At 40.1% G+C, this 26,868-nt stretch overlaps 2 protein-coding genes across 7 annotated transcripts in view; one reads left to right on the top strand and one right to left on the bottom strand.

Moving 5' to 3' along the window:
* LOC105496272 (arginyl-tRNA synthetase 2, mitochondrial) overlaps nucleotides 1-15,575 on the bottom strand; it is a 73,277-nt gene extending 57,702 nt beyond the window's left edge. For both annotated transcript variants that reach the window (XM_011766529.3, XM_071096750.1), the window contains exon 1: nucleotides 15,484-15,575. In XM_011766529.3, the coding sequence (XP_011764831.2) occupies nucleotides 15,484-15,519 (36 nt within the window). In that variant the 5' untranslated portion in view covers nucleotides 15,520-15,575. The remainder of the gene's footprint in view (nucleotides 1-15,483) is intronic.
* Nucleotides 15,576-15,673: 98 nt separating this feature from the next.
* The window catches only part of LOC105496259 (origin recognition complex subunit 3), a 79,907-nt gene continuing 68,712 nt past the window's right edge, over nucleotides 15,674-26,868 (top strand). For 4 of the 5 annotated variants that reach the window (XM_011766514.2, XM_011766504.2, XM_011766495.2 and 1 more), the window contains exons 1-2: nucleotides 15,674-15,753; nucleotides 20,506-20,560. In XM_011766514.2, coding sequence (XP_011764816.2) covers nucleotides 15,730-15,753; nucleotides 20,506-20,560 — 79 coding nt within the window. In that variant the 5' untranslated portion in view covers nucleotides 15,674-15,729. Of the gene's footprint in view, nucleotides 15,754-20,505; nucleotides 20,561-20,694; nucleotides 20,765-26,868 lie in introns of all 5 variants that reach the window. The other variant, XM_024797434.2, reaches the window with a different exon arrangement.

The raw sequence follows: 26,868 nt of genomic DNA, 5'->3' as shown, positions 1-26,868 counted from the left end.
CTATTGCCCTAATTGGACAAAGTTAGGTGGAAGAGACATTCCCATGTACTGAATGATTTATTTTTTATTTTTTTTGAGACGGAGTCTTACTCTGTCTCCCAGGCTGGAGTGCAGTGGCGTGATCTCGGCTCACTGCAGCCTCTGCCTCCCGGTTCAAGCGATTCTCCTGCCTCAGACTCCCATGTAGCTGGGATTACAGACACATACCACTACGCCCGGCTAATTTTTTGTATTTTAAGTAGACACGGGGCTTTGCCATTTTGGCCAGGCTGGTCTCAACACCTCAGGTGATCCACCTGCCTCAGCCTCCCAAAGTGCTGGGATTACAGGCCAACACTATTACCAACTATTACTATGCCCAGCCGGATTTTTTATTTTTTATAGAGACAGTCTTGCTATGTCAACCAAGCTGGCCTCTAACTCCTGGCCTCAAGCAAACCTCCCACCTCTGCACCCCAAAGTGCTGGGATTACAAGAGTGAGCCACGGCACCAGTCCTGAATTATTCCTATGTGACAGGCATGTCTTAAGTGCCTTAATTTTTCCTGGCAACAATCCCAGGCTTTCCTACTATTTCAACCCTCATTTTATAAATGATGAAACTGAAGTACAGGGAATTTACTTAACTTGCCTAAGTGGAAAGAAAAGCTAGGATGTGAATACAGGCTATCTAAAACCGGAACCTATACTCAACCTCTATGCCATATTGATATGGTTTGGTTGTATTTCCTCCCAAAATCTCATCTTAATTATAGCTCCCAAAATCCCCACGTCATGGGAGGGACTAGGTGGAGATAACTGTATCATGGAGGTGGTTTCCCCCATCCTGTTCTCGTGACAGTGAGTTAGTTCTCACGAGATCTGATTGTTTCAAAAGAGGCTTTCCCCTACCCTTCGCACGACACTTCTCCTTGCTGCTGCCATGTAAAGAATGTGTCTGCTTCCCCTTCTGCAATGATTCTAAGTTTCCTGAGGCCTTCCCAGTCATGTTGAACTGTGAGTCAATTAAATCTCTTTCCTTTATAAATTACCCAGTGTCAGGCATGTCTTTATTAGCAGTATGAGAACAGAGTAACACACATATGTATATCCTTTCATTCAGAAATGCATAAAAACAAAATAGTGAAATAACAGCACTGCCAGTATAAATTTACAACTGTCTTCAAAATTTCCCCCACTTCTCCAATCCTCATGTAGCCTCTGCAAAAGACTACATGGCTGTAGAGTTGGGAAAAAGAGAAGGGAATGATGGGGGAAACAGAAAAAGTAAGAATGTAAGAAGAGTTTAAGAAGAAATCATCTTCAAGGGTATTTGTGACTGTTCAGGAAAGCAATAAAATTAAAACTACTCTCTTGATTAATAATAACATATACTCTCCTGTTGTCAACAGAAGTTATTTGTTGAATTTCACAAACGTTATTAACTGTAAAAACTTGCCCAAACTTGCAGAGCTGGAGACATCACTTTCTTTAAGAGGCTTGTACATTTCCACTTTGGCTTGGTACAGATTGATTTTTTAAAGTTTCCTCTCAAGGTACAGTATTTTTTATTTTCTAGACTTTAGGAAGTAAATCACTGTATTCCTTACTAAAAAGTCATTTCTTTGGGATGTATTTACAGAAGCAGGTAAATATTTCCAAAGCAGTTATAGGATAGAGACTGAAACAGTTCATGTTTCTAGTACGAAATGTTTCCAGAATAGAGACATCAGTAATAAAGGTTCTATTGTAATTTCTCAGAAAAAAAGGATCCAAATTCCAGTTCTACTTTTATTAGTTAAGAGACCTTGAGAAAGCAATTTTACATGAATGAGCTATAGTTTTCACAGCTGAAATATGGGGATAATGAATCTGTTAAACAATAAACTAGGGCTCTTGTGATGACTAAGAAAAATACGTCATATAATAAACATGGAATAAATATTTCCTTCTCTTTTTAAAAAATTTTAGTTTATTTTGGACACATCTCCCAAACTTACCCATAATCACTAAGATTTTCTGTCTATCTTAAATATTACAATTCAGCTGAAAAAAAACTTAGTGATTAGGTCAATTTCAAAGCATTTCAGTTGACAAACAGATTGTGAACTTGGGTAGCAATAAAATGCTTACATTCAAATGAACAACATGCAATTCTCATTCAGAGAATTCTTTTGGCTAAACTAAAAGCTACTTAATAATTTCTTCTTTTTATTCCCCCCCCCAGAAACAGGGTCTCACTCTGTTACCCAGGCTGGAGTGCAGTGGCTCACGACCATAGCTCACTGCAGCCTCGCCCTCCTGGTGTCAAGCAATCCTTCCACCTCAGCTTCCTGAGTAGCTGGGACTCCAATGAATTGTGCCACCATGCCCGGCCTCATGTATTATCTTATTATATTTCATTTGCTAAAAAAAAGCTCTGAGGGTGACTTAAGCACATAAAATTAAACGGAGGTATAAAATTATACCAGAAAACCCTAAGCTCAAGGTACTTACGCTTCTTGGCAATCAAGGTACAAAGGGAATCTATCTACACAGCATGTTTTATCCCTAGTAATATAGCGTAAACATATATATGTGTGTGTGTGAATAAACATATATATGTGTGTGTGTATACACACACACACACACACATATATATTCAGTAAAGAGCAGGAATGAAGTTTCCCTGAAAGTAATTCTAAGACTACTTTCTCTTACTCATATTAAGATATAAATAACAAGACAGTAGTTTCAATAGCAGTTTCACAAAAGATACATGTACAATTAGTCTGTTCTTGTACTGCTCTAAAGACATAACTGAGACTGGTAATTCATGAAAAAGTTTACTTGGCTCATAGTTCCACAGGCTGTACAGGCAGCATGTATGGGGAGGCCTCAGAAAACTCAATCATGGCAGAAGGCGAAAGGGAAGCAGGCACATCTTACATGGTGGGAGCAGGAGGAAAAGAGCGAAGGCGGAGATGCTACACACTTTTAAGCCAGATCTTGTGAGAATTCTGTCATTGAGGCAGCACTAGGGGAATGGTGCCAAACCATCAGAAACCATCCCCATGATCCAATCACCTCTCACCAGGCCCCACCTCCAACACTGGGAATTACAACAGAACATGAGATTTGAGTGGGGACAGGGAGCCAAACCATATCAGTACAGAAACATTCTTATATAATGTAAATTTTAAAACAAACAAACAAGAAAAAGGCGGTTGGGGTGAATATGGAGTTATTGTTTTATTTTATTTTTTTTGAGATGGAGTCTTGCTCTGTCGCCCAGGCTTAAGCGCAGTGGTGCCATCTTGGCTCACTGTGAGCTCCGCCTCCTGGGTTCACACCATTCTCCTGCCTCAGCCTCCCGAGTAGCTAGGACTACAGGTGCCCACCACCACGCCAGGCTAATTTTTAAAATTTTTTTAGTAGAGACGGGGTTTCACCATGTTAGCCAAGATGGTCTCGATCTCCTGACCTTGTGATCTGCCCACCTCGGCCTCTGTAGTTACTGTTTAATGGGTAGTTTTAGTTGTGCAAGATGAAAACTGTTCCACAGATAGATGGTGGTGATGGTTGCACAATGTAAATGTACCTAATGCCACTGAACTGTATACTTAAAAATGGTTAAGATGGCAAATTTTACGTTATGTGTATTTTTTCACAATTAAAAAAAACCATGAAGACTTCTGGGATAAAGTAGTGAATGAAAGCTTCTTCACATAATCTCCTATCTTCAACCAACATCAAAAAGAAAAGGAAGGAAAGAAAGTAGAGAGCAAACAGGTAAGTGGGTTGGTTCTCCAGCAGCAAATACACAAGACAGGAAGAGCTCAAAGTCATAAACCTCAAAGGTGATAGTCAAGTAAAAATACAATAGCTTCTGGAGGAGAATGGAACAGCCCTGTTTGGCAAGGCTGACTTGGTCCTCATGTATCAGAAGTCAGAGATGAATTAACAATTCTCATTAACACCTCAAATCTGGAGAAAAACAAATTGAATAAATTCCATTATTTTTCCCTCTTGCAACTAGGAGATGCTGCCTAAATTGTGGGAAACAACAAGTAAGACAGAAATTCCAGCACTTTCCAGCAAAAGTAAAAATTCTAAGGTAACACACCGAAGGTCTTTCCAATGAAAACACAATACATTCTCCTACTGCAGAAAGCAAACCATGATATGGTGTTGTGTGAGCAGTAAGAACCAAAGGAGTAGTTTTTACAGGAAGACAGAAAAATATCAGGGCTAGTTTGTAAAAATTTAATATACCATGTCAGAGTGGAGAAATAATGTGTACAGGTCACCATGACCTACTGGAGAGAGAGACAAAAGAGGAATGGAAAGGGGGCAGACTTTATATTTTTGCAACCACAAAGGTGAGGTAAGCCCAGAACAAATGTGACATGAGGAGTGAAGAAGTCATCCACACTATGTGCAAACAAATGGAAAGGTGGGGCAGAGCTGTCAAGCATGAGCGAGAGGAAAAAGAACATGCATCACCAGTAGCTGATCAAATTGAAATAAACAAAAATAGGGAGAGAGAGAGTAGGGAGGGAGGCACAGACCAGAAGATAGACAGCTGGAAAAATGTAGCATACAACAGATCAAAGAACTCTGCCCAGGAGAAAAATGTAACCCAATGAATATGAAGAACATTATTCACGAATGCTTCAGGATTTGGAACTTACTGAGAATGTGAATAGAATAAACAAGAACTAGAAGACGAGATGAAAAACAAGAGTGCATTTTAAAAGGAGTTTAAAAATTGATGATAAAACTTTTTACCATAAAACTAATAATTAAGAAACATAAGAGTATAGTCATAATTGAAAAAAAACTATGACACAATCTGAGAATACAACGATTAATGTAATCAGAAAAATACATAGAATTGAAGAAAGATAATCCAACCTTAGGAAAACTGGTGTCCCTAAAATACAAAAAGAAAGAAGACTAGTAAACAAACACGCAGACAGGAAGGAAGGCAGGTAGACTGCTTCCCTAGCAACCAATCACAAGAATAGAGACAAAATTCAAAGCCACAAACTTCAAAAGAGATCTCCAAGAAAAGATACTACAGATTCTGAAGCAGAATGGAGCAGCCTTATTTGGCAGGGCTCCTAACTTGGTCTCACTTATCAGAAGCCACAGAGATGAATCCTACAAAACAGAAAACACACACACACACACACACTCACTCACTCCTTGGCTTCCCCAAAAGCAGGGCCTGAGAAAAAGACTTGCAGGCAAGCAGTTTATTTGGGAGATGGTTCCTGAGGGCAGAAGTGATAAGAGAGAGGGAAGGAAGAAAAGTTAATAAAAGATTATGCCATCAAAGTCATTGCTGTAAGCAATAGAAGCTTAATTTCCATGGTACCTCCTAAAATACATACATAGTGTCTACCAGAATTCTCTATCCAAAATAATTTCACCACACTGGAGCTATGTATGTGCTGGGACCAGCAAGCTTCACAGAGATGAGGTGCTATTAGCAATAAGTGAATGGAAGCACACACGAAACTATTTACACCTGTGTAAATAGTTGTAAGCCTGTATTTACAACTGTGGCAGCTGGAATCAGAGGTGTGACCAAGGTGATGGGAGACAGGGCACAATATAAACAATAAAGGGAAAAACTTCCACCAAATAAAGAACCAAATATAAATCGTGGTACACTACTGCTATGGCACACCATTCAGCAGTAAAATCAAAGAACTAGACCTCCATGCATCATTATGGATAAATCTTTTTTTTTTCTTTTTGAGATGGAGTTTCGCTCTTGTCACCCAGGCTAGAGTGCAATGGTGTGATCTCGGCTCACTGCAACCTCTGCCTCCTGGGTTCAAGGAATTCTCCTGCCTCAGCCTCCCGAGTAGCTGGGATTACAGGTGCCCACCATGCCCAGCTAATTTTTGTATTTTTAGTAGAGATAGGGTTTCACCACGTTGGCCAGGCTAGTCTCGAACTCCTGACCTCAAGTCATCCACCCGCCTCGGCCTCCCAAAGTGCTGGGATTACAGGTGTGAGCCACTGCGCCCAGTTGGATAAGTCTTTTTTAAAAATGGAGTCAAACAAAAAAATCCAAGCTGCAGCTACACAAATTATACCTTGATATAATTTATCTAAAATTTAATAACTTGTAAAATAATACTATTTAGAGATACATTCATAGGTAATGAGTGACATTCACAGGAATAAACACAAATTTCAAGACAGACATTACCTATTGTGTGAGGAAAGAGTTTGCCAGAGATGGGTACTCTTTTGGGAATTTAAAAGTATTTGTAATATTTTATTTTCGAAGCTGGGTGTGGGGCATATAAGTATTAACTACGTTCTTTTCTATGATTAACATATTTCAATTAAAAAAGACAAATTGAATCTACAGATCAAGATAAATTATGTCAAGAAAATATACAGAAAACTCAAAACTGAGATGCATGCTGGTTAAGTTGCTAAATTTTGAAAATAAAGCACCCAATCAAGAAAACCCCATGGGAAATGAAATAAATGTACTTTACTTTGTAGTCACATTAAATCACAAAGATCATGATCTGGTCAAAGCAGATAATTTAATAGTGATATTAAATAGGAATAGATTCATTCAATAAAGAGTTGCAAACTAGTGTCTTTGTTTCACCTGCTCAGTTCTTGTTTTCTAATTTGAATTAATTGCCAACACAGGAAGATTGGAAAATTTTACAATTACATTGGGATTGCCCTATGCATTTGCATCTGTGGTATCAGGAGAAAAAATATGAGATAAGAACTAAACAATTAGTGTTATTCTTTTATTTCTAAAAGAAAGATTTTGACTCTTCTGTTGTTGTTTTCTGAGACAGGGTCTCACTTTGTTGCCCAGGCTGGAATGCAGTGGTATAATGATGGCTCACTGCAGCCTCCAACTCCTGGGCTCAATTAGTCCTCCCACCTCAGCCTCCTGAGTAGCTGGGATTACAGGTGTACACCACCACGCTTGGCTAGTTTTTCGTATTTTTCGTAGAGACGGCGTATCTCACCTTGTTGTCCAGGCTGGTCTCAAACTCCTGGGTTCAAATAATTATCCTGCCCCAGCCTCCCAAAGTGCTGGGATTATAGGTGTGAGCCACTGCACCCAGCCTTATTTCTGAACATGGTAACTTTCTAAAGATTAAGCCTCCTTTTGATATTTCTAGGATTACTTTTTCTAAGAAGTCATAATTTCTTAAATACAGCCAATTAAGCCATACATCAGGAAAAAGATTGGTGGTAAGTATATTATCTGGTTCAACATAAAATGAACAAGAGACAAGCTGTGCAGATATGGTTACTAAACGGAATATAAATGTTATTAACTGAGTGAGAATGTTACCCAACACAAATTGGTAAAGGTGGAAGAAAGTAAAATCATCTGTGAGAGTGCCAGTGTCTTCATCCCTTATGGTAGAAAGTGATGCTGTCTAAATTTGAAACATGAAGATCTTTTGTAAAAACACTACAAATTGTAATGTTTTTCACAATTTATTTTCTTACTGTAAAAACCTCATTTAGGAAATACATCAATAATTTTTTGAACTGCACTTTGGTTTTTCACCGAATTCAAACAAACCTACTTTTAACATTTTTACTTCAAACAGCATTTCAGGCCAAGCGCGGTGGCTCATGCCTGTAATCCCAATACTTTGGGAGGTCGAGGTGGAGGATCGCTTGATGCCAGAAGTTTGAGACCAGCCTGGGGTAACATAGTGAGACCCCTATCTCTATTTAAAAATGAAAATAAAATAAACATGATAAAAATAAAACAGCATTTCAGTAATAAGCATGTGAGGAATAATAATATTATTTTACTTTTCAGTATGTTGGACATTTTTCCCATTGTAAAACTTAAAAATAACATTCTGAAAAATAAAAACTCATTACAATACAGCCTGGATTTTGTAAAAAGTATATTTATCCAGTTTTCCTTCCTATTTTCCTTCCTTCTTTTCTGCCTGTATATCTGCATAGAAATATACCTAAAAATAAAAGTCAGTGTTGATGATGATTTATGGGGTAGTTAAAAAAATTCTTTGCATCTTTTTGTATTGCTTAATTCTTTAAAATAAGCAGGCATTATTTTGCAAAAATGAGAACTTTTCCTTTACCAAATCACAACTTTAAAAGTACGTTTAAGGAATTCCTATTGAAGGTTAAGCAGTATGGCTCAGACATGTACTGTTTACTAACTTCATATGGTGCTAAGCCTAGAATGAACGGTGTTGAGGGGCCGAGGGGTATTCAAAATACTCCACCCTGAGATATTCTAAAATAACACAATAATGACTAATATTGGCTGGGCGCAGCGGCTCACGCCTGTTATCCCAGCACTTTGGGAGGCCGAGGCAGGCGGATCACCTGAGGTCAGGAGATCAAGACCAGCCTGGCCAACATGACAAAACCCCGTTTCTACTAAAAATACAAAAAAATTAGCCAGGCGTGGTGGCTGGCTCCTATAATCCCAGCTACTCAGGAGGCTGAGGCAGGAGAATTGCTTGAAACTGGGAGGCAGAGGTTGCAGTGAGCTGAGATGATGCCACTGCACTACAGCCTGGGAGACAGAGCGAGACTCCATCTCCAAAAAAAAAAAAAGAAAGACTAATATTTACTGATACTGAATATATACTATATACCAAACACAATTCTCAGCACTCCATATGTATTAATACCTTGCATTCTGATGACACATCTATACAGCAGCTAAATAATTTTCCAGATTTTACAGACAAGGTGAAGAAAACTTAAAAATCTATCAGAGGAGAAGCTGATTTAAACCTGAGTCTTCCACAGTCAATGTTCTCAATCACTACACTACACCAGCAGTTCCAACACTTTGCTGTATATGGGAATGACCACCGAAAATCTTTAGGAAAACCCGCCTGACTCCCACATGTAAATATTCTGATTTAATTAATACAAAGTGGGCTCTGGGCAGCAGGATGTAAAAAGTTTCCCAGGTGATTCTAATGTGCAGAGAGACCACTGTCCTATACCCTTCTGCCTCTGGGTAGCCGTTGGGTAGTGGTTATCAAGCCTGGATGAACATCTGAATCACCTGATCATTTTTATAACTTCTAGGCCGATGCCCTAACTCAGGCCAAAGGGCCTGGGCTTAAGTAGTTATAAATGCTTCTCAGGTGATTCAAGTCTGCAGCTAGTGCTTAAGAACCACGGCTTAGGGAGAGAGCAGTTGTCTCCCATTTTAACAATGCCCAAAGTAGTGAATGTTTTCAATTAGAGGTTTATCTTTCTCTCAAATGGGTGCAGCATAAAAAAAAAAAAAAAGAGAGAGAGCAAAGAAAAAGAAAACAAATTGAGAGCCACCAAGCATGGAGCATGGTTTTAAGTTCACTTGCAATCTAATAGGTTCAGAATTATTCTGGGAGTAATACGACTCTCTTCAACTGTCTCTGAGATTGGATTTAGAGCTTTCTTGGATCAGAATGTGACCAACGGGTTTGTTTAGTTTCAGGGTTTATTTTTTTTTTTTTTTGCTCCCTTCAGGTAGGGCTGTTTCACCTGGCATTGGGCTTCATCTAGGACTAGCACAAGTGAAAAGAAGGTCTACTGATAACTATCTCTTTAGGCCTCAAACTCATAAAAGTTTCACAGAGTAAAATATCCTAAAAAGGTTACACAATGAGAACCAAATAATAAAACACTGTGACAGTAAACCTGAAAATTTTAACAGAGAAATAAAATCCACAAAATTAGGCACAGTCCTTGAGAAATAAACTAACACATTCAATGAGGAGCAAATCTGAAGTTGAAAGCAAGAAGCACTGTTTGCCAGGTGCAGTTGCTCACGCCTGTAATTCCAGTGCTTTGGGAGGCTGAGGTGGGTGGATTAACTGAGGTCAGGAATTTGAGAGTGAAACTCTGTCTCAAAAAAAAAAAAAAAAAAAAAAAAAAAAGCACTTTTTATTTTTTAGGTTTTTGTAGAGATGAGGTCTCAGTATCTCAGTATATTGCCCAAGCTGGTCTCGAACTCCTGGACTCAAGCAATACTCCCACCTTAGCCTCCCAAAGTGCTGAAATTACAGGCATTGGCTACTGCACCTGGCCTTTTATTTATTTATTTGCTTACTTATTTACTTCTAAGAGGAAGCACTTAAGAGAATATCAAGTGAAAATTCACAACTGCCAGATCTCGTTTGAGAACCTAAGATCAGAGATTCTAATATGTAATATAAGAATGGCTAATATTTATTGAGTGCTTACAATGTACTAAGCACAATTCTAAACTTTAGATTCAGGAACCTAATATCAGAAATTCTAATATAATAGAATATTTGGCTCCAGAGCATTCACTAGGAAAGCACACCAATCAATTAGCTTGTCAGCAGTCCTCAACCATTTATTTCTCTGATACAACAGCAAACATGATTCCTACCTGTAGTACTCAGATAACTGAGCACAAAGTCAAAAAATATTGTCTGGCTCTAGATAGGTACTAAACTCAGATTGGAGCTAAACTTGCCAGGTTCAGTATCAAAATCTGTGATAACTGCATAAAAACCTATTTTTGTTAATGAAAAAGGGATCCATATCTTTAGCAACCAGACATTCAGGTGGCAAAATTGACATCATCTTATGAAAATTAGCTCTGCATTTCTATCCACATTAACATAATCTATAGGCCATGAGTCTAAAAAGGCAATTACCCCAGTTGTTCCTCACTTCTGATTCTCCAACACTACCAAGTCAGGCACTGTAGGTTTGCCACCAAAAGCCAGTGCGGAAGCCCTCCCACATTTGCAGAAATTTTCCTCAGAACAGGTCTGCATTAGTTTCAAGACACAAACAAGAAGCAAACAAAGCATTACAACTTCGAGGCTTAGAAGAGAATATCCCAAATAATTTGGAAGGCAAATTATGACTATAATAAAATAAATTTAGCATAGTTCTTTTTTAAAATTAATTTTAAGTTCTGGGGTACATGTGCAGGATGTGCAGGTTACATAGATAAACATGTGCCATGGTGGTTTGCTGCACCTATCAACCCACCACCTAGGTATTAAGCACCATATGCATTAGCTATTTTTCCTAATGCTCTCCCTCTTCCCACCCCACCCCCACCAAGCCCTGGTGTGTATTGTTCCCCTCCCCATGGTCATGTGTTCTCATTGTTCAGCTCACATTTACAAGCGACAATATGCAGTGTTTGGGTTTCTGTTCCTGCATTAGTTTGCTGAGAATAACGGTTTCTGGGTCCACTCATGTCCCTGCAAAGGACATTATCTCGTTCCTTTTTATAGTTGCATAGTATTCCATGGTGTACATGTACCAACCACATTTTCTTTATCCAGTCTATCACTGATGGGCATTTGGGTTGATTCCACGTCTCTGCTATTGTGAATAGTGCTGCAGTGAACGTCCACATGCATGTATATTTGCAGTAGAATGATTTCTATTCCTTTGGGTATATACCCAGCAATGGAATTGCTGGGCCAAATGGTATTTCTGGTACTAGATCTTTAAGGAACTGTCACACCATCTTCCACAATGGCTGAACTACTTTACATTTCCACCAACAGTGTAAAAGCGCTCCTATTTCTCCACAATCTCACCAGCATCTGTTGTTTCTTGACTTTTTAATGATCGCCATTCTGACTGGCATGAGATGGTATTTCATTGTGGTTTTGATTTACATTTCTCTAATGATCCGTGATGTTGAGCTTTTTTTCAAATGTTTGTGGCCGCATAAATGTCTTCTTCTGAGAAGTGCCTGTTCATGTCCTTTGCTCACTTTTTAATGGGGTTGTTTTGTTTAAGTTCCTTGTAGGTTCTGGATATTAGACCTTTGTCGGATAGATTGCAAAAATTTTCTGCCACCCTGTAGGTTGCCTGTTTGCTCTGATGATAGTGTTTTGTTTTGTTTGTTTGTTTCTGCTGTAGTATGGTTATGATACAACTTGTGGTTCTAAGCAGAATGGAATGCTGGTGGGTCTGTGAGAATAGATTAGAAGCAAAGAACAGTACAAACCTAGATAATTTAGTCAGTCCTGCTGTTTACCCTAATGTGGCTGAATATCTTCCCAACATACATATTGCACCTCAGGACTAAATCACAACAACTGGACAACTAGTTTAATTGCTTCTTGAGGCCACACCTGAAATTTGATAATAAACTCATCAGCAGAGTCAAGAAAGCTGGTCTTCCTGCTCACCATTAGCAGGGTAGCTCCTCTAGCAAGCTACGTAGATGTTAGTTAATAAGGAAAGCATAAAGCTACTTAAAATGTACCAGGTTACATGAAACTAAATGCAATTTGTGATCCCTTATGGGAAAAAAATCAAGACTGGAACATGGACTATAAGTTAAAGCATTTTATCAACATTATATGAATCTAATAACTGTACTGTGGTCATGTAAAACAAGCCTTGTTCTTAGGAAATAAACAATTACATATTAAGAGGTAAAGGAGCATTATGTATGAAACCTACTCTCAAATGACAGGAAAAAATTATATAGAATGATGAAGCAAATGTGGCAAAATTTTAGTAGCTGCTGAATCTAGATAAAGAGGATATGGAGTTCTTTGTACTATTATCACAACTTTTTGTAAGTCTGAAATTATTTCAAAATTAAAAGTACACAAAATTAAAATGAACTAGCTGGGCCAGGCCTGGTGGCTCATGCCTGTAACCCCAGCACTTTGGGAAGCCAAAGCAGGCAGATCACCTGAGGTCGGGAGTTCGAGACCAGACTGACCAAAATGGACAAACCCCATCTCTACTAAAAATACAAAATTAGCCACTCTCAAGTAATCCACCTGTCTCAGTCTCCCCAAGTGCTGGGGTTATAGGCATGAGCCACCATACCCAGCTCCTAATCTGAAAATCTGAAAGTCTCCAGTGAACATTTCCTTTGAGTATCATGTCCACACTCAAAAAGTTTCAAATTTTGGAGCATTTCAGATTTCCAGCTTTGGGATGCTCAAACTGTACTGAACATTTTTCTTCTTTGCTCTTGTCTCCCCATGTCCTAATGTATTGAAAATATTCTTATTTATCCTCAAGTTTCAGATCATTACCCAATAACTCTATATTCAGAGAAACAGATATATATCTGCATAATTTACACTGCTGTATAAATCCATTAGATTCTGTTCAATGATTGGATTATGCTTCTTGCTTTCACAAACAGCACAGTATATAGGAAAGATAATTTTAAAGTTAGATTTCTGTTGATAAACCAACTCTACAATTTATTGATGATGTGGCTTTGGGTAGGTTATTTAATCTCTGTGGATCTCAACTCACTCAATTATATAAGGTTAATGCTTCTATATCATAGGGCTGCCATGAGCTTAAATGTGAATGTGTAGTAATTAGCACAAATATATACTTGATATATTAGTTCTTGTTTCTCCAAATTACCTTTTTTTTTTTTTTTGAGACAGGGTCTCACTTTGTTCCCCAGGCTGGAGTGCAGTGGTGCAATCAAAGCTTGCTGTTTCAGCCACCTGGGCCCAAATGATCCTCCCACCTCAGCTTCCCAAGGAGCCTGGACCACAGGCATGTGCCGCTACACCTAAGTTGCATTTTTTATTTTTTGTAGAGGTGGGGGTCTCCCTATGTTGTCCAGGCTGGTCTTGAACGTCCCGGCTCAATGGATCCCCCACTTTGGCCTCTCAAAGTGCTGGGATTACAAGTGTGAGCCACATGCCTGGCCCAATTTACATTCTTTACAAAGAACACAGTCTTTGCAAAACTAAACACAATTTGTTTCTCATCATGGCACTACCTTGATCTAAAGGCTAAGAATGGAAACCATCTACCCTTACACACAGCTTATATACTAAGGTCCAAAACTACCTGCCATGATATGGTTTACTGTCTACATTAACATGAATTTATTATTTCTTTGTCTCATTGGCATAACTTTACTGTTCTAGAAGACTTCTGCCCAAATAACTTAATCATTCATTATAAGAACTTCATGATAAATCTATTAGCTTTTCACATGATTTACTTTTATTTTTTGTTTACAGGGTCTCACTCTGTGGCCCCCCTGGAGTGCAGTGGCACAATCACAGCTCGCTGTAGCCTCAAACTCGTGTAGCCTCAAAATCCTCCAGACTCAGCCTTTCAAGCAGCTAGGACTACAGAGGTGCACCATCAGGCCTGGCTACTTTTTAAAACAAATTTTTGTTGATACGGGGTCTCCCTATGTTGTCCACGCTGGTCTCAAACTCCCAGGTTCAAGCCATCCTCCCATCTCGGCCTCCCAAAGTGCTGGGATTACAGGCAGCTGAGCCACATGCCAGGTCTATTAGTTCTTCCAATTTAGAAAACCTCAACAGTTTATGCCTTAAGGCTTCTTGCAGTCTTTGCTTTTACTACCAATCTTAAACTGCTGTATCAGATCAGTTTCCAATCCTAATCAAGCCATCTTCCTCCAACATCCTCCTACCCTCTGCCTCTGAAAGACCAGCCTTAAGCCGTACCCATCAGTAAAATCTGACCTTGCTTTCCCAGTTTAATACACTACCAAAGCTCTAAGTAGTGTTCTTTCTTATCCCAGTAACAATAAATTCAGCTGTCTTAACAAAATGTCATATTGGTGATATTTGGCGAATTATCACTGGACAGGGCAGTATACCTATAAGCATAAAGACAAGGCAGAGGGATTTCCCCACAAATGTCTAGAAACACTGTAAAAATGAGCTAAGATAAATTATACAGCAGGCTAATTACGTCCACTAATACATCCATTAATCAGAAGGAAATGGGTTAGTCGAGACCACAACAGAAAGTTTCCTTCCAGGGGTGGCCAGTGAGTCCTAAAAAGTTCTTTTTGATGAATTACACGTTTATACTGCAATTTTGCCCAGCGCAGTGGCTCATGCCTGTAATCCCAGCTCTTAGGGAGGCAGAGGAGGGACGACAGTTTGAGCCCAGCCTGGGCAATATGGCGAGACTCCGTTCTCCACAAAAAGGAAAAACAAAACAAAGCAAGTATATTGCAATTTTGTGAGCCCTTCCTCACAACAGAGGTGTTCAAATATGACCCTGAACCAAGAAAAACTGAGTCTCAGATAGCTCATATATCTTTGGGAATTACCAAAAATAACTCTAGGGTTGACTACCTAAGTGACTGCAAGAGAAATAAGCAGTTTTAAAATGAGTTCCCTCTGAAGAACAATCCACATCCATCATTAACGTCATTAAAGTGTAAAGAACACTAACTTCTATGGGGTCTCATCATGGTCTAATGACTTTCCACCCAGGTAAAGCATACTGAGCTGTGGGGTGGGAAGGAGTGAAGCACCAGGTACCTTTCAAAGTTTACTTTTCACCAAGACAAACTGATCCCAGCCGACCCCCCACAGGACTTCTGGAGCCCTACCAGCTCCAGAGAAGGGGGAGGAGGTGGTAGAAAGTAACAGAATTCTGTAGGACCCACCCTCCAGCTGACTGAGGACTGGCCCGCAGCAGTGAAAGGCCTTTGGGGTCCCTAGCTCCGCATGGACTCCCCTGCGCGCTCCGGGATCCATACCTGGCAAGCTATAGCCCTGCGAAAGCCGCACGCCATGTCCGCCTCTAGGGAAGTGCGCCGCAGTCCGCCAGTCCCGGCCTCGCCTCCCCTCCTTAAACGCCCCGCCCCTCGCGCCGGAAGCCCGCCCTGGAGGGTGATGCCAGCCAATCAAGAAGCTGCGTGACACGCCACTAACCTCTGCCCTGCAGGCGCGAGGGCGCGCGGGAAATCCCGAGTGCCTCTGGAATCCGCAGAGCCAGTAAGACCATGGCCACGTCCTCGGTGTCTAAGGTACGTGGTGGCCGACGCTCACAGTGGCTCTACCGCTGCCTCATTCCCCCTTTGAAGAAGGGATGAAGCGGAGGTTACGTAGGCCTCCGTTCCCTGGCTGGAGGGGAGGGAGGGAGCGGCGTACTGAGCTGAGGCGTCCTTGCTCCAGATCAGTTGAGGCCAACTTTGCTTGGGGAGCGAGGACGCGGATCTGCCTTGTGGTGGGGCTAGGAGGATTTTTAAGTTCTGATTGTTGGAGGTCGGATGTCCTGATGATGTGGCCCAGTCTTTCATTTTTTCCCTCTCACAAATACTGTTAGCCGAGCACTCCGTTAGGTACCGAGATGCAGTGGTAAACAAAACAGATTCAGCTTCTGCAGTCAAGAAAGTCAGTAAACATAGATAAACTGATGATTACAAATTTTAAGTGTTAGCAAGGAAAAGAGTTCTAGACAGACAACAGAAGAGTGGGAAGAACCTACTATAGGTTGCTGGGGGTTAGCGGAGGCTTTTTGGAGAAAGTAACGCTTTGAGACCTGAAAAATGAGAAGTTAGGCTAAGGATTAGGGCGAGGAGGGAAGAGAGAACAACATGCTCTTCGGCCCAGAAGATAGAAATAAAATGGCTTATTAGAGGAATTTAAAAAATCATAATCAGAAAGTAGACAAAGAGTGGGAGCGTCATGAAAAATGAGAATGCAAAAGTAATGCAGATGCGGGTGTGTGTGGTGGGGGTATCTTACAGACCTCATCTTGGCTACCAAGATGGCAAGAAATTGCAAAACATAGTGTAGTTGGTAAGAGGATAAGCCCTAGAGCTATATTGTCCAATGTGTTAGTCACTAACCACATGTGGCTATTTAAATTTGAGTTAAAGTAAAATTAAGTAAAAATTCAGTTCCTCCGTTGCACTAGCCACATTTTAAGTGCTCAATCATCACATGTGGCTGCAGCTACCATTTTAGATAGTGCAGATACATTTCTATCATTACAGAAAGTTCTGTTGGACAGCGCTGTTCCGGACCACGAAAAGTAAGACATTTAGTTCTATTATAAGTGCAGCGGGAAGCCCCTGAAGTTAAGCTGTCTGATAAAGCTGAAAAATGCAGATGAAGAAGCTACATTCTCCCTATGTTAAAACAATGTATTAATAAAGGCTATATCATGGATCTGATTTTTTATTTTGATTAAAATGGTTTATGAGAAGCAGTGCTTTTAAAGAGTACATCTCAAGAAGAAAGTACAAGTCTTGGGGTTTAAGGTTACACTAGTAGAGATTTAAAAGTAGTATTTTTATTAGAATTGGTACTGGTTTTATTTTGTCCTGGTTATAATGTTCTGTAGGTTTTGAATGGTCTGTCCCTTAATCCTGTTGATTGCATAAGCACCTCTTATTTTTATGTATCTTGCAGAAAGTAAGGTTTTTCAGGAAAGCGTTTTGGTATTATAACAGAAAATGTCTGTATTGGGATGAGACCTTACATGTATAAGAAGCTTTAAGAACTATTTCATGAGTTGATGGAACTGTAAGCTTTTTTTTTTTTTTTTTTTTTTTTCTTGAGACGGAGTCTCGCTCTGTTACCAGGCTGGAGTGCAGTGGCACGATCTCGGCTCACTGCAACCTCCACCTCCCCGGTTCAAGCGATTCTCCCACCTCGGCCTCCCGAGTAGCTGGGATTACAGACACGCGCTACCACATCCAGCTAGTTTTGTATTTTTAGTAGAGACAGGGTTTCACCATGTTGGCCAGGCAGGTCTCAAATTCCAGACCTCACGTGATCCCCCGGACTCAGCCTCCCAAAGTGTTGAGATTACAGGCGTGAGCCACCATGCCCGGCCCTTAAACGTATCAAAACATTTTTTTTTTTTTTTTTTTTTTTTTTTTGAGACGGAGTCTCACGCTCTTGCCCAGGCTGGAGTGCAGTGGCGCGATCTCGGCTCACTGCAAGCTCCGCCTCCCGGGTTCCCGCCATTCTCCTGCCTCAGCCTCCTGAGTAGCTGGGACTACAGGCGCCCGCCACCGCGCCCGGCTAATTTTTTTTTTTTTGTATTTTTAGTAGAGACGGGGTTTCACTGTGGTCTCGATCTCCTGACCTTGTGATCCGCCCGCCTCGGCCTCCCAAAGTGCTGGGATTACAGGCTTGAGCCACCGCGCCCGGCCTCAAAACATTTTAATGTCTCTTTCCTCATGAAATTTTCTGGCTGTTGGCCTTCCTCTATCTCAAACACCATCACTTGACCAGCAGTTCCAAATGGTTAACCATGTTACTACCACTGCCCTGTATTAAGATCCTTTCTGGTCACTCCTCATACCGTGTTCATTTGAAGCTCCTTTCTTCTTTACTGAATTGCAGGTGGATTTGAAAAGAAGGCAATGACAGGTTTGTCATGGTACCACGTGATTTTTCTAAATATGTATGTTATTTCACAAACTTCTGCTAGTTGCAGATACAAGAATATAAGGCACAGGGCTGTGTGCGGTGGCTCATGCCTGTAATCCCAACACTTTGGGAGGCCGAGGTGGGTGGATCATCTGAGGTCAGGAGTTCGAGACCAACCTGCCCAACATGGTGAAACCCCATGTCTACTAAAATACAAAATTAGCCTGGCATGTTGGTGGGCGCCTGTAATCCCAGCCTCTCAGGAGGCTGAGGCAGGAGAATCGCCTGAACTCTGGAGGTAGAGGTTGTAGTGAGCCGAGATTGTGCCATTGCACTCTAGCCTGGGCAGCAGAGGGAGACTCTGTCTAAAAAAAAAAAAAGAGTCTAATGCACAGGTCTTAATTTGGAACATGTAATGCAAATGACTACTTTATATTTTCACAGCTGTCTTTAACACTATCCTGAGACAACTTTGCTTAGGTATTGTTCTTTTATTATGTCTTTTATTTTCCATAGAAATAGAAATCTTTAAGAAGTTGTCCATCAGGCCAGGTGCAGTGGCTCATGCCTCTAATCCCAGCACTTTGGGAGGCCGAGGTGGGTGGATCAAGAGATCAGGAGTTAAAGACCAGCCTGGCCAACATAGTGAAACCCTGTCTCTAATAAAAATACAAAAAAATTAGCCAGGCGTGGTGGCAGGCACCTATAATCCCAGCTACTGGAGAGGCTAAGGCAGGAGAATGGCTTGAACCCAGGAAGTAGAGGTTGCAGTGAGCCGAGATCGCACCATTGCACTCCAGCCTGGGCGACAGAGCGTGACTCTGTCTCAAAAAAAAAAAAAAAAAAAAAAAGCCGGGTGCGGTGGCTCAAGCCTGTAATCCCAGCACTTTGGGAGGCCGAGACGGGCGGATCACGAGGTCAGGAGATCGAGACCATCCTGGCTAATATGGTGAAACCCCGTCTCTACTAAAAATACAAAAAACTAGCCGGGCGAGGTGGTGGGCGCCTGTAGTCCCAGCTACTCGGGAGGCTGAGGCAGGAGAATGGCGTAAACCCGGGAGGCGGAGCTTGCAGTGAGCTGAGATCCGGCCACTGCACTCCAGCCTGGGCGACAAAGCGAGACTCCGTCTCAAAAAAAAAAAAAAAAAAAAAAAAAAGAAGCTATCCATCGTGCATAACTTTAGAATTGGTAGAATAGACTAGGACCAGTAACTTGGGGGCAGTCGACCCCTAGTCAAATAATAGTATGAAACTAAACATAGCTGGGAAATTACCAAGACAATTACTTGACAAGCATTTATTCATTCCATATACTGATTGCCTAATATATATGTTAGCACTATTCCAAACATTGGAAAAACAGTTATAAAATACAGTTCGTGCTTGAAGGCGCTCACAGTCTACTCAGAGAGACACACCCATAAACAACTATGATATACAATTAAAGTGACTTAAAGCAATGCAAAATAAAGATGTTCAAGTACTGTGAGATCTCGGGGAAAGGAGAATTTCTGTAGTGAGAATTGTGAAAGGTTTCCAAAAGGAGATGAGTGTTGAGACAAACTTTAATGGATAAATGAGTAGGCATTTATCAGATGAAGAAAAGTATATAGAGTGAAACAGCTGCAATTATCTGTTTCCTACTAAGGTTGTAGATACTTTGAGTTTAAATAAGTTTTAGGTTGGGAGAACATCACTATTTTCAACCTTTTTGATCTTCATTTTTATTTATTTCTTTATTTATTTTTTTGAGACAGAGCTTCGCTCTTTGTCGCCCAGGCTGGAGTGCAGTGGCACGATCTCAGCCCACTGCAACCTCCACCTCCGGGTTCAAGCAATTCTCCTGTCTGAGCCTCCTGAGTAGCTGGGATTACAGGCTTCTGCCACCATGACTGACTAATTTTTGCATTTTTAGTAGAGACAGGATTTCACCATGTTGGCCAGGCTGGTCTCAAACTCCTGACCTCATGGTCCACATGCCTTGGCCTCCCAAAGTGTTGGGATTACAGGCATGAGCCACTGTGCCCAGCCCATTTTAATGTATAGTATGAATTCCTTTAAGTTTATGAAAATGGAACCTTTCTGGGCTTAAATTTAATCAGCTTTTATTTTCTTTGTGTACCTCCTAGATCAGGTGTCAAAGAACGAAATAAAAAATGGGCATCTCATGGGAGGGAGGGGAGAGAGTGGATTGTCCCCCTTGTTGTTTTAGAATTTTCCTTCTATAGGTCAGAGAGGAGTGATGTGATTTCTTAGAATCTGAAAGAAATGTGTTCTCTCCCCTGCCGTCTTTTTTTAAAAAAAGTGCTTACTCATAAAGTATTTGGTTAATCAGATTTCTCTGCTCCTTGCTACTTTAACTTTATGCTTTTTGTCTTTCTTTCTTTTTATAGGGCTGCTTTGTTTTTAAGCCAAACTCCAAAAAGAGAAAGATCTCTGTGCCAATAGGTAAGGTGTCTGAATATTAAATGTTTTATTCCCTACCTTCTTAAACTATTAAGAACTAACCCTAATTGAATTTAGTAATTCTCTTATCTGAGCTTGGCTTACTTGCCATGTTGATGTAGCGTTTATGTTCCAAGGCATTGGTCAAAGAGATAAGAGGACACCCCAGGGCTCTAATTGAAGAGAATCCAATTAGATCTTCCAAAGGTAAGTTGGAAGCAAATTTCCTTCAAAGGATATGCTGCCATTTTTAAAAGAGATTGTCTTTTTGATTACTTCTCTGCCATTGTTTTTTTATCTACAACTTTAGAAATGAAAGTGAGTTTCTGCTAGAGAAACATTTTGATCCTTGATGAAGTAATCAAAACAATAAAGGCTGACTGGCAACGCAGATGTCTAACAATGGAGGAAATGTTATATAGAAAATAAAATGATAATTGGTAACATAAGGAAAACCTAAGAAATAAAATGACTACAAATTTGTATATATTTTCTAATGAAAATTGTATAAAAATTATTTTTGTGTTAAAATACAATATTCATAGGGAGACTTAAATATGCTTAAGTCATAGGCCAGGCATGGTGGCATCTCTCGGAAGCACAGGGGTCCCACACAGTTTTCAATCACTCTCAACTAAAACAAATTTGTTCAATTATTGGGTTTTAATTACTCATAGACACACATACTCCTGTTATTAAGGGAGTAGATTTTTATCACTCACTCTGACATATGCACACTCACACACTCATATACCCATGTGGGTAAGAGAGGAAAGACATTTCTTTAGTTTTGTTTATTTATTTATTTTAGAGACAGGGTCTCAGTCTGTCACCCAGGCTTCAGTTCAGTGGCCCGATCATAGCTCACTGCAGCCTTGAAAAATCCTGGGCTTAAATGATCCTCCCACCTCAGCCTCCTAAGTACCTGGGACTACAGGCGTGCACCACCATGCCTGGGTAATTATTTTTTAAAATTTTTTGTAGAGACAGGGTCTCACTTTGTTGCTCAGATTGGTCTTGAACTCCTGGGCTCAAGTGATCCTCCCGCCTCAGCCCTCAAAGTGCTGGAATTACAGGCGTGAGCCACTGTGCCCAGCCTAATTTGTTTGTTTGTTTTCATTTGGGTTTTTTTGAGACGGAGTCTAGCTCTCCAATCTCGGCGTGATCTCAGCACAATCTCAGCTCACTGCAACCTCTGCTTCCCGAGTTCAAGCGATTCTCCTGTCTCAGTCTCCCGAGTAGCTGGGACTACAGGCGTGCGCCACAATGCCTGGCTAATTTTTGTATTTTTTAGTAGAGACAGGGTTTCACTGTGTTGGCCAGGCTGATCTCAAACTGCTGACCTTGTGATCTGCCCACCTCAGCCTTCCAAAGTGCTAGGATTACAGGTATGAGTCACTGAGCTTGGCGGTTTTTTTTTTTTTTTTTTTTTTTTTTTAAAGGCAAAAACAACACAGGTTGTCTTAAAGTCCCAGTGGTTTCCTGGGATGAAGTAGGGGGAATTAACTGCAAAGGGCAAGAGGGAACTTTCTGGAGTGATGGAAATGTTCTCTGTTGAAAGAGTGGTTATGTAAGTATGTACTTGGGTCAAACTGTTAAAATGGTTATGTTATTTTTAAATTATACCTCAATAAAATTAAGTTAATAAAAAAGATACTGTCTTCGCTTTTTTCATTTATATCCTGATACCTGTTTAGTGATCAAATTAAGAAGACTTCTTCAATCAAATCCAGTATTACTATCAGAAAGTATTGTACTGGTTCTCAGTCATAGCTTCACATTAGAATCATTTGGGGAACTTTGAAAAAGTCTTATTTTAATATAACTGTAGATGCACATATAATTACATGTAATACTCTTTCACCAGTAAGTACCCTTCGACCAGTTATCCCCAGTGGTAGTATCTTACATAACTCTAGTACAGTGTCACAATTAAGAAACTGATATTAATACAATCTACTGACCTTATTCAATTCCAACTTGTGGGACTTTGAAAAAATACAGGTTGAGAGTTCCTTATCCCAAATCTTGGGACCAGAAGTGTTTAGGTTATTGGAAGTGTTTCATGTTTTGAAATATATGCCTGTATATAATGAGAGAATCTTGGGAATGAGACCCAAGTCTAAAAATAAAATTCATTCATGTTTCCTATACACCTTAAACACATAGCCTGAAGCGAATTTTACATAATATTTTAAATACTATTATACATGAAACAAAGTTTTGGCTGTGTTTTGACTGCAGCCTGTCACTTGAGGTCAGATATGGAATTTTTCCACTTGTGGCATCATGTTGGTACTCAGAAAGTTTCAGGTTTGGGAGGATTTCAGATTTTTGGATTAGAGATGCTCAACCTGTGCCAACGCTCAGACCCTAATTCAGATCAATTGAATTAGAATCTCAAGAGTGGAGCCTAAGTGTTAGAATTTTTCAAAAGTTCCCCACGGGGTTATTGAGTATTTACATTGAATATTCAGCACTGTGAAAATTAATTCCAGTGGAAAAATTATGATATGGAATTAAGCATACCCATGTACTAGTTTTGAATTGAAAAAAGAAAAAGTGAACTATGCCATTGTTTGACTAAGGAAATAAATGGATAACTTGAATATATAGAATAGGATTTTTTTAAAGTAATGATACACACACACACACACACACACACATTTTTTAAAAATAGAGATGGGATCTTACTATGCTGCCCAGGCTGGTGTTGAATTCCTGAGTTCAAGTGATCCTCCCACCTTGGCCTCCCAAAGTGCTGGGATTATAGGCGTGAGCCACCATGCCTGGCCACACATTTCTTTAATGTTGCAGATTGCTTAACTTACTAGAAATAGGTCAGAGAAAATTCAAGACTTGTTCCCCCATTGTCATTAGGGACACGTAGCATGCAGTGACATCTAATATCACCAGTAATGTAATTATAACTAATACAGTTGTTAATATTTCTTGGGTGTTTACAGGGTGCCATACTGTTTTGTTTTGTTTTGTTTTTTGAGACAAGACCTTACTCTGTCACCCAGGCTGGAGTTCAGTGGCACAATCATAGCCCACTGTAACCTTGAGTTCCTGGGCTCAGGGAATCCTCCTGCCTTAGCCTCAGTTAGGACTACAGGCTCATGTCACGTTGCCTGCTAATTTATTTATTTTTTTTTTTTAAGGCGAGATCTCACTTTGTTGCCCAGGCTGGTCTCAAATCCTGAGCTCAAGCAGTCTACCTGCCTAGGCCTCCCAAAGCACTGGGATTACAGGCCCAGACTGTCTTAATTATTTTATATGTGTTAATTTGTTTAATCCCCTCAGCAAATTACAAGGAATGTATTATCGCCATTGAAATATATAAGGATACTTAGACATATAACTTTCCCAATGTTATAATGTTAGTAATGATAGAGCTATGATTTGAACCCAACCTGTCTGATTCCAGAGCTCATGATTTAACCATAACTTAATACTGCCTCTCATTATATGAGGCCAAGTTTCTACTTAGAACTTTTTGTATTGAATTTAAGCTACGACTTATTAGGATTGGTTTATAGTTTTTAGTACTAGTAAACCTGATGTGTATAATTGTATGACTTGAACTTTGCTTTAGAAGTTCGTTAGGCTTTTTTTTTTTTTTCTTCATTATGTGACTCTGAGACCAACAGATAGTGTTATAATATGAAAATCTTTGAGGAATTGACCCTGATTATAAGGCAGATGGAGCAGGAATGAGGGAAACATACCCAGACTTTAGCACTTGCCTTCACTGGCTTCAGTTATTGAAACAGATTGCCTGAAGAAGTAAGAAGATGCTCTACATTTTGCCCACCATCTGTCCCCTGACTGAAGACACTTGGGCACATAATTAAGACCAGTAACTCTCTCTCCTCAGTATTCTGTGGATGACTGCATAGCCAGCAAAACAACTGGGTAGGAACTGGAGAGAGGGAGACTGACAGCAGCACTGGCACTGTAGGAGATACTCACGCTGAAGTATATATAGCACTGTGACTAGGAGCCGAGGCAAGTAGAAACCTGGCAACAGTGAGAGCTTATATTCTTCAGTGTAGTTTTTAAATTTACCTACCTGCTCTGTAACAGACGGAGAGAAATCATGGTAACAGTTTAAAGTATCCTACTGCTGTGTTTCCCAGTTTCTAAGAGGTTTTTCATGTGTATTTTGATGTGGCATTATTCTGCACATAAAAATTGTGTCTTGATTTGCCACTTTCGTGTTACAGTATGATTTTACCTATTAATGTAAAGTGACTATTTTTGTTCTTTTTAAAGCTTCCTTGTTCTGCTTTGTCTCTTATTTATTTATTTATTTAGAGACAGGTTTTCGCTCTGTCGCCCAGGCTGGAGTGTAGTGGCGCAATTTCGGCTCACTGCAACCTCTGCCTCCCAGGTTCAGGTGATTCTCCTGTGTCAGCCTCCCAAGTAGCTGGGACTACAGGTGCACGCCACCATACCTGGCTAATTTTAGTATTTTTAGCAGAGACGGGGTTTCACCATGTTGGCCAGGCTGGTCTCGAATTCCTGAGCTTGTAAACTGCCCACCTTGGCCTCCTAAAGTGCTGGAATTACAGGCATATGCCACCGTGCTGGCCTGCTTTGTCTCTTAATAATAGTGTCTTCTGGCTGGGTGGGGTGATGCATGCCTGTAATCCCAGCACTTTGGGAGGCCAAGGCAGGTGGATCACTTGAGGTCAGGTGTTCAAGACCAGCCTGGCCAAGGTGGTGAAACCCCGTCTCTGCTAAAAATACAATAATTAGCCAGACATGGCCCCGGGCGCCTGTAGTCCCAGCTACTCTGGAGGCTGAGGCAGGAGAATCACTTGGACCTGGGAGGTGAAGGTTGCAGTAAGCTGAGATCTCACCACTGCACTCCAATCTGGGCAACAGAGGGAGACCCTGTCTCAAATAATAGTAATGATAATAATAGTGTCTCCTTGCTTTCTTTTTTTGTTGGCATTTTAATTCTATAACCTTGTCTGCCACTTTACCATACAATGACTTAGATGTATTCTAAGACTTTTGATAAAATTAAAAATCAATAGTTCCTAAAAATTCTGAGTTGGCCGGGCGCGGTGGCTCAAGCCTGTAATCCCAGCACTTTGGGAGGCCGAGACGGGTGGATCACGAGGTCAGGAGATCGAGACCATCCTGGCGAACACGGTGAAACCCCCTCTCTACTAAAAAGTACAAAAAAACTAGCTGGGCGAGGTGGCGGGCGCCTGTAGTCCCAGCTACTCGGGAGGCTGAGGCAGGAGAATGGCGTAAACCGGGAGGCGGAGCTTGCAGTGAGCTGAGATCCGGCCACTGCACTCCAGCCTGGGCGACAGAGCGAGACTCCGTTTCAAAAAAAAAAAAAAAATTCTGAGTTAACCGTGATTAGGAAAGTAGTTCCTTAAAATTAAGTGAATTTCTATTCAAAACTCTCAGTTAACATTAAAATATTTGATTAAAAGAAGAGACCTATGATACAAGCGTTGGGGATTTCTTAACATATTAAATATGTCATTTTTCCCCAAATCAATCTGAATTTTATTTTATCTAGTCAAATACCAATACAACTAGTTTTGAGAAGTGACCGGATTACCGTAAAATTAATTTGAAGAAATGGCTTAAATTTTTTTGAAAAAGAATAACAATGTTTGGAGGCAGTGGGAGGAAGACCTGAATGTATTTGATGCTAAAATGTACAACATACAAAGCCATAGTAATTTAAACAGTTCAGGACTGGTAGGGGAATAGGACTGGATTTAGTAGAACAAAATAAAAAGTTCAAAAATAGTTCAAAGTATATATAAGTATTTAGACTATAAGGGCATGTCAAATCAGTGGGAGAAGAATGAATTGTACAATAAATGAGAGTTTTTCAAACCAAATGTCGTAATCCGTGTGTGAGTTATGAAATCAATTTAGTGGACTATGATTATACTTACATAAAACAGGAAAGAAAACATTTGCTATTATGTAATAAGGGTGAGTGTGGTTTTTTGTGACTTTAGTTTTTGTTCATGTGTATTGTGTTAGGTTATGATGTAAAATGTATTCCTTAATGTGGATCATAGTTTGAAAAGTTTGAAAGCCAGGCAATAAATGGTATTTTCACAAATAGCTAACCATTTGGAGAAAACATTCGAAAAGGATATAAAAATATACAGACAGAATAAATGAAAGACTGGACTAAACTATGTCAGTGGAACAAAAATATAAGAATAGTAGTAGTAAGTCATTCAGTAGAGTAGAGTTCAAAGCAAATTATGAAGCAAAGTATATGAGGTTGTAGAATAACAACAAATAATGAAAACATTATT

Source organism: Macaca nemestrina, chromosome 5, assembly GCF_043159975.1.
Source record: "Macaca nemestrina isolate mMacNem1 chromosome 5, mMacNem.hap1, whole genome shotgun sequence".
Lineage (NCBI taxonomy): Eukaryota > Metazoa > Chordata > Mammalia > Primates > Cercopithecidae > Macaca > Macaca nemestrina.
This window is presented reverse-complemented; position numbering and strand designations above follow the sequence as displayed.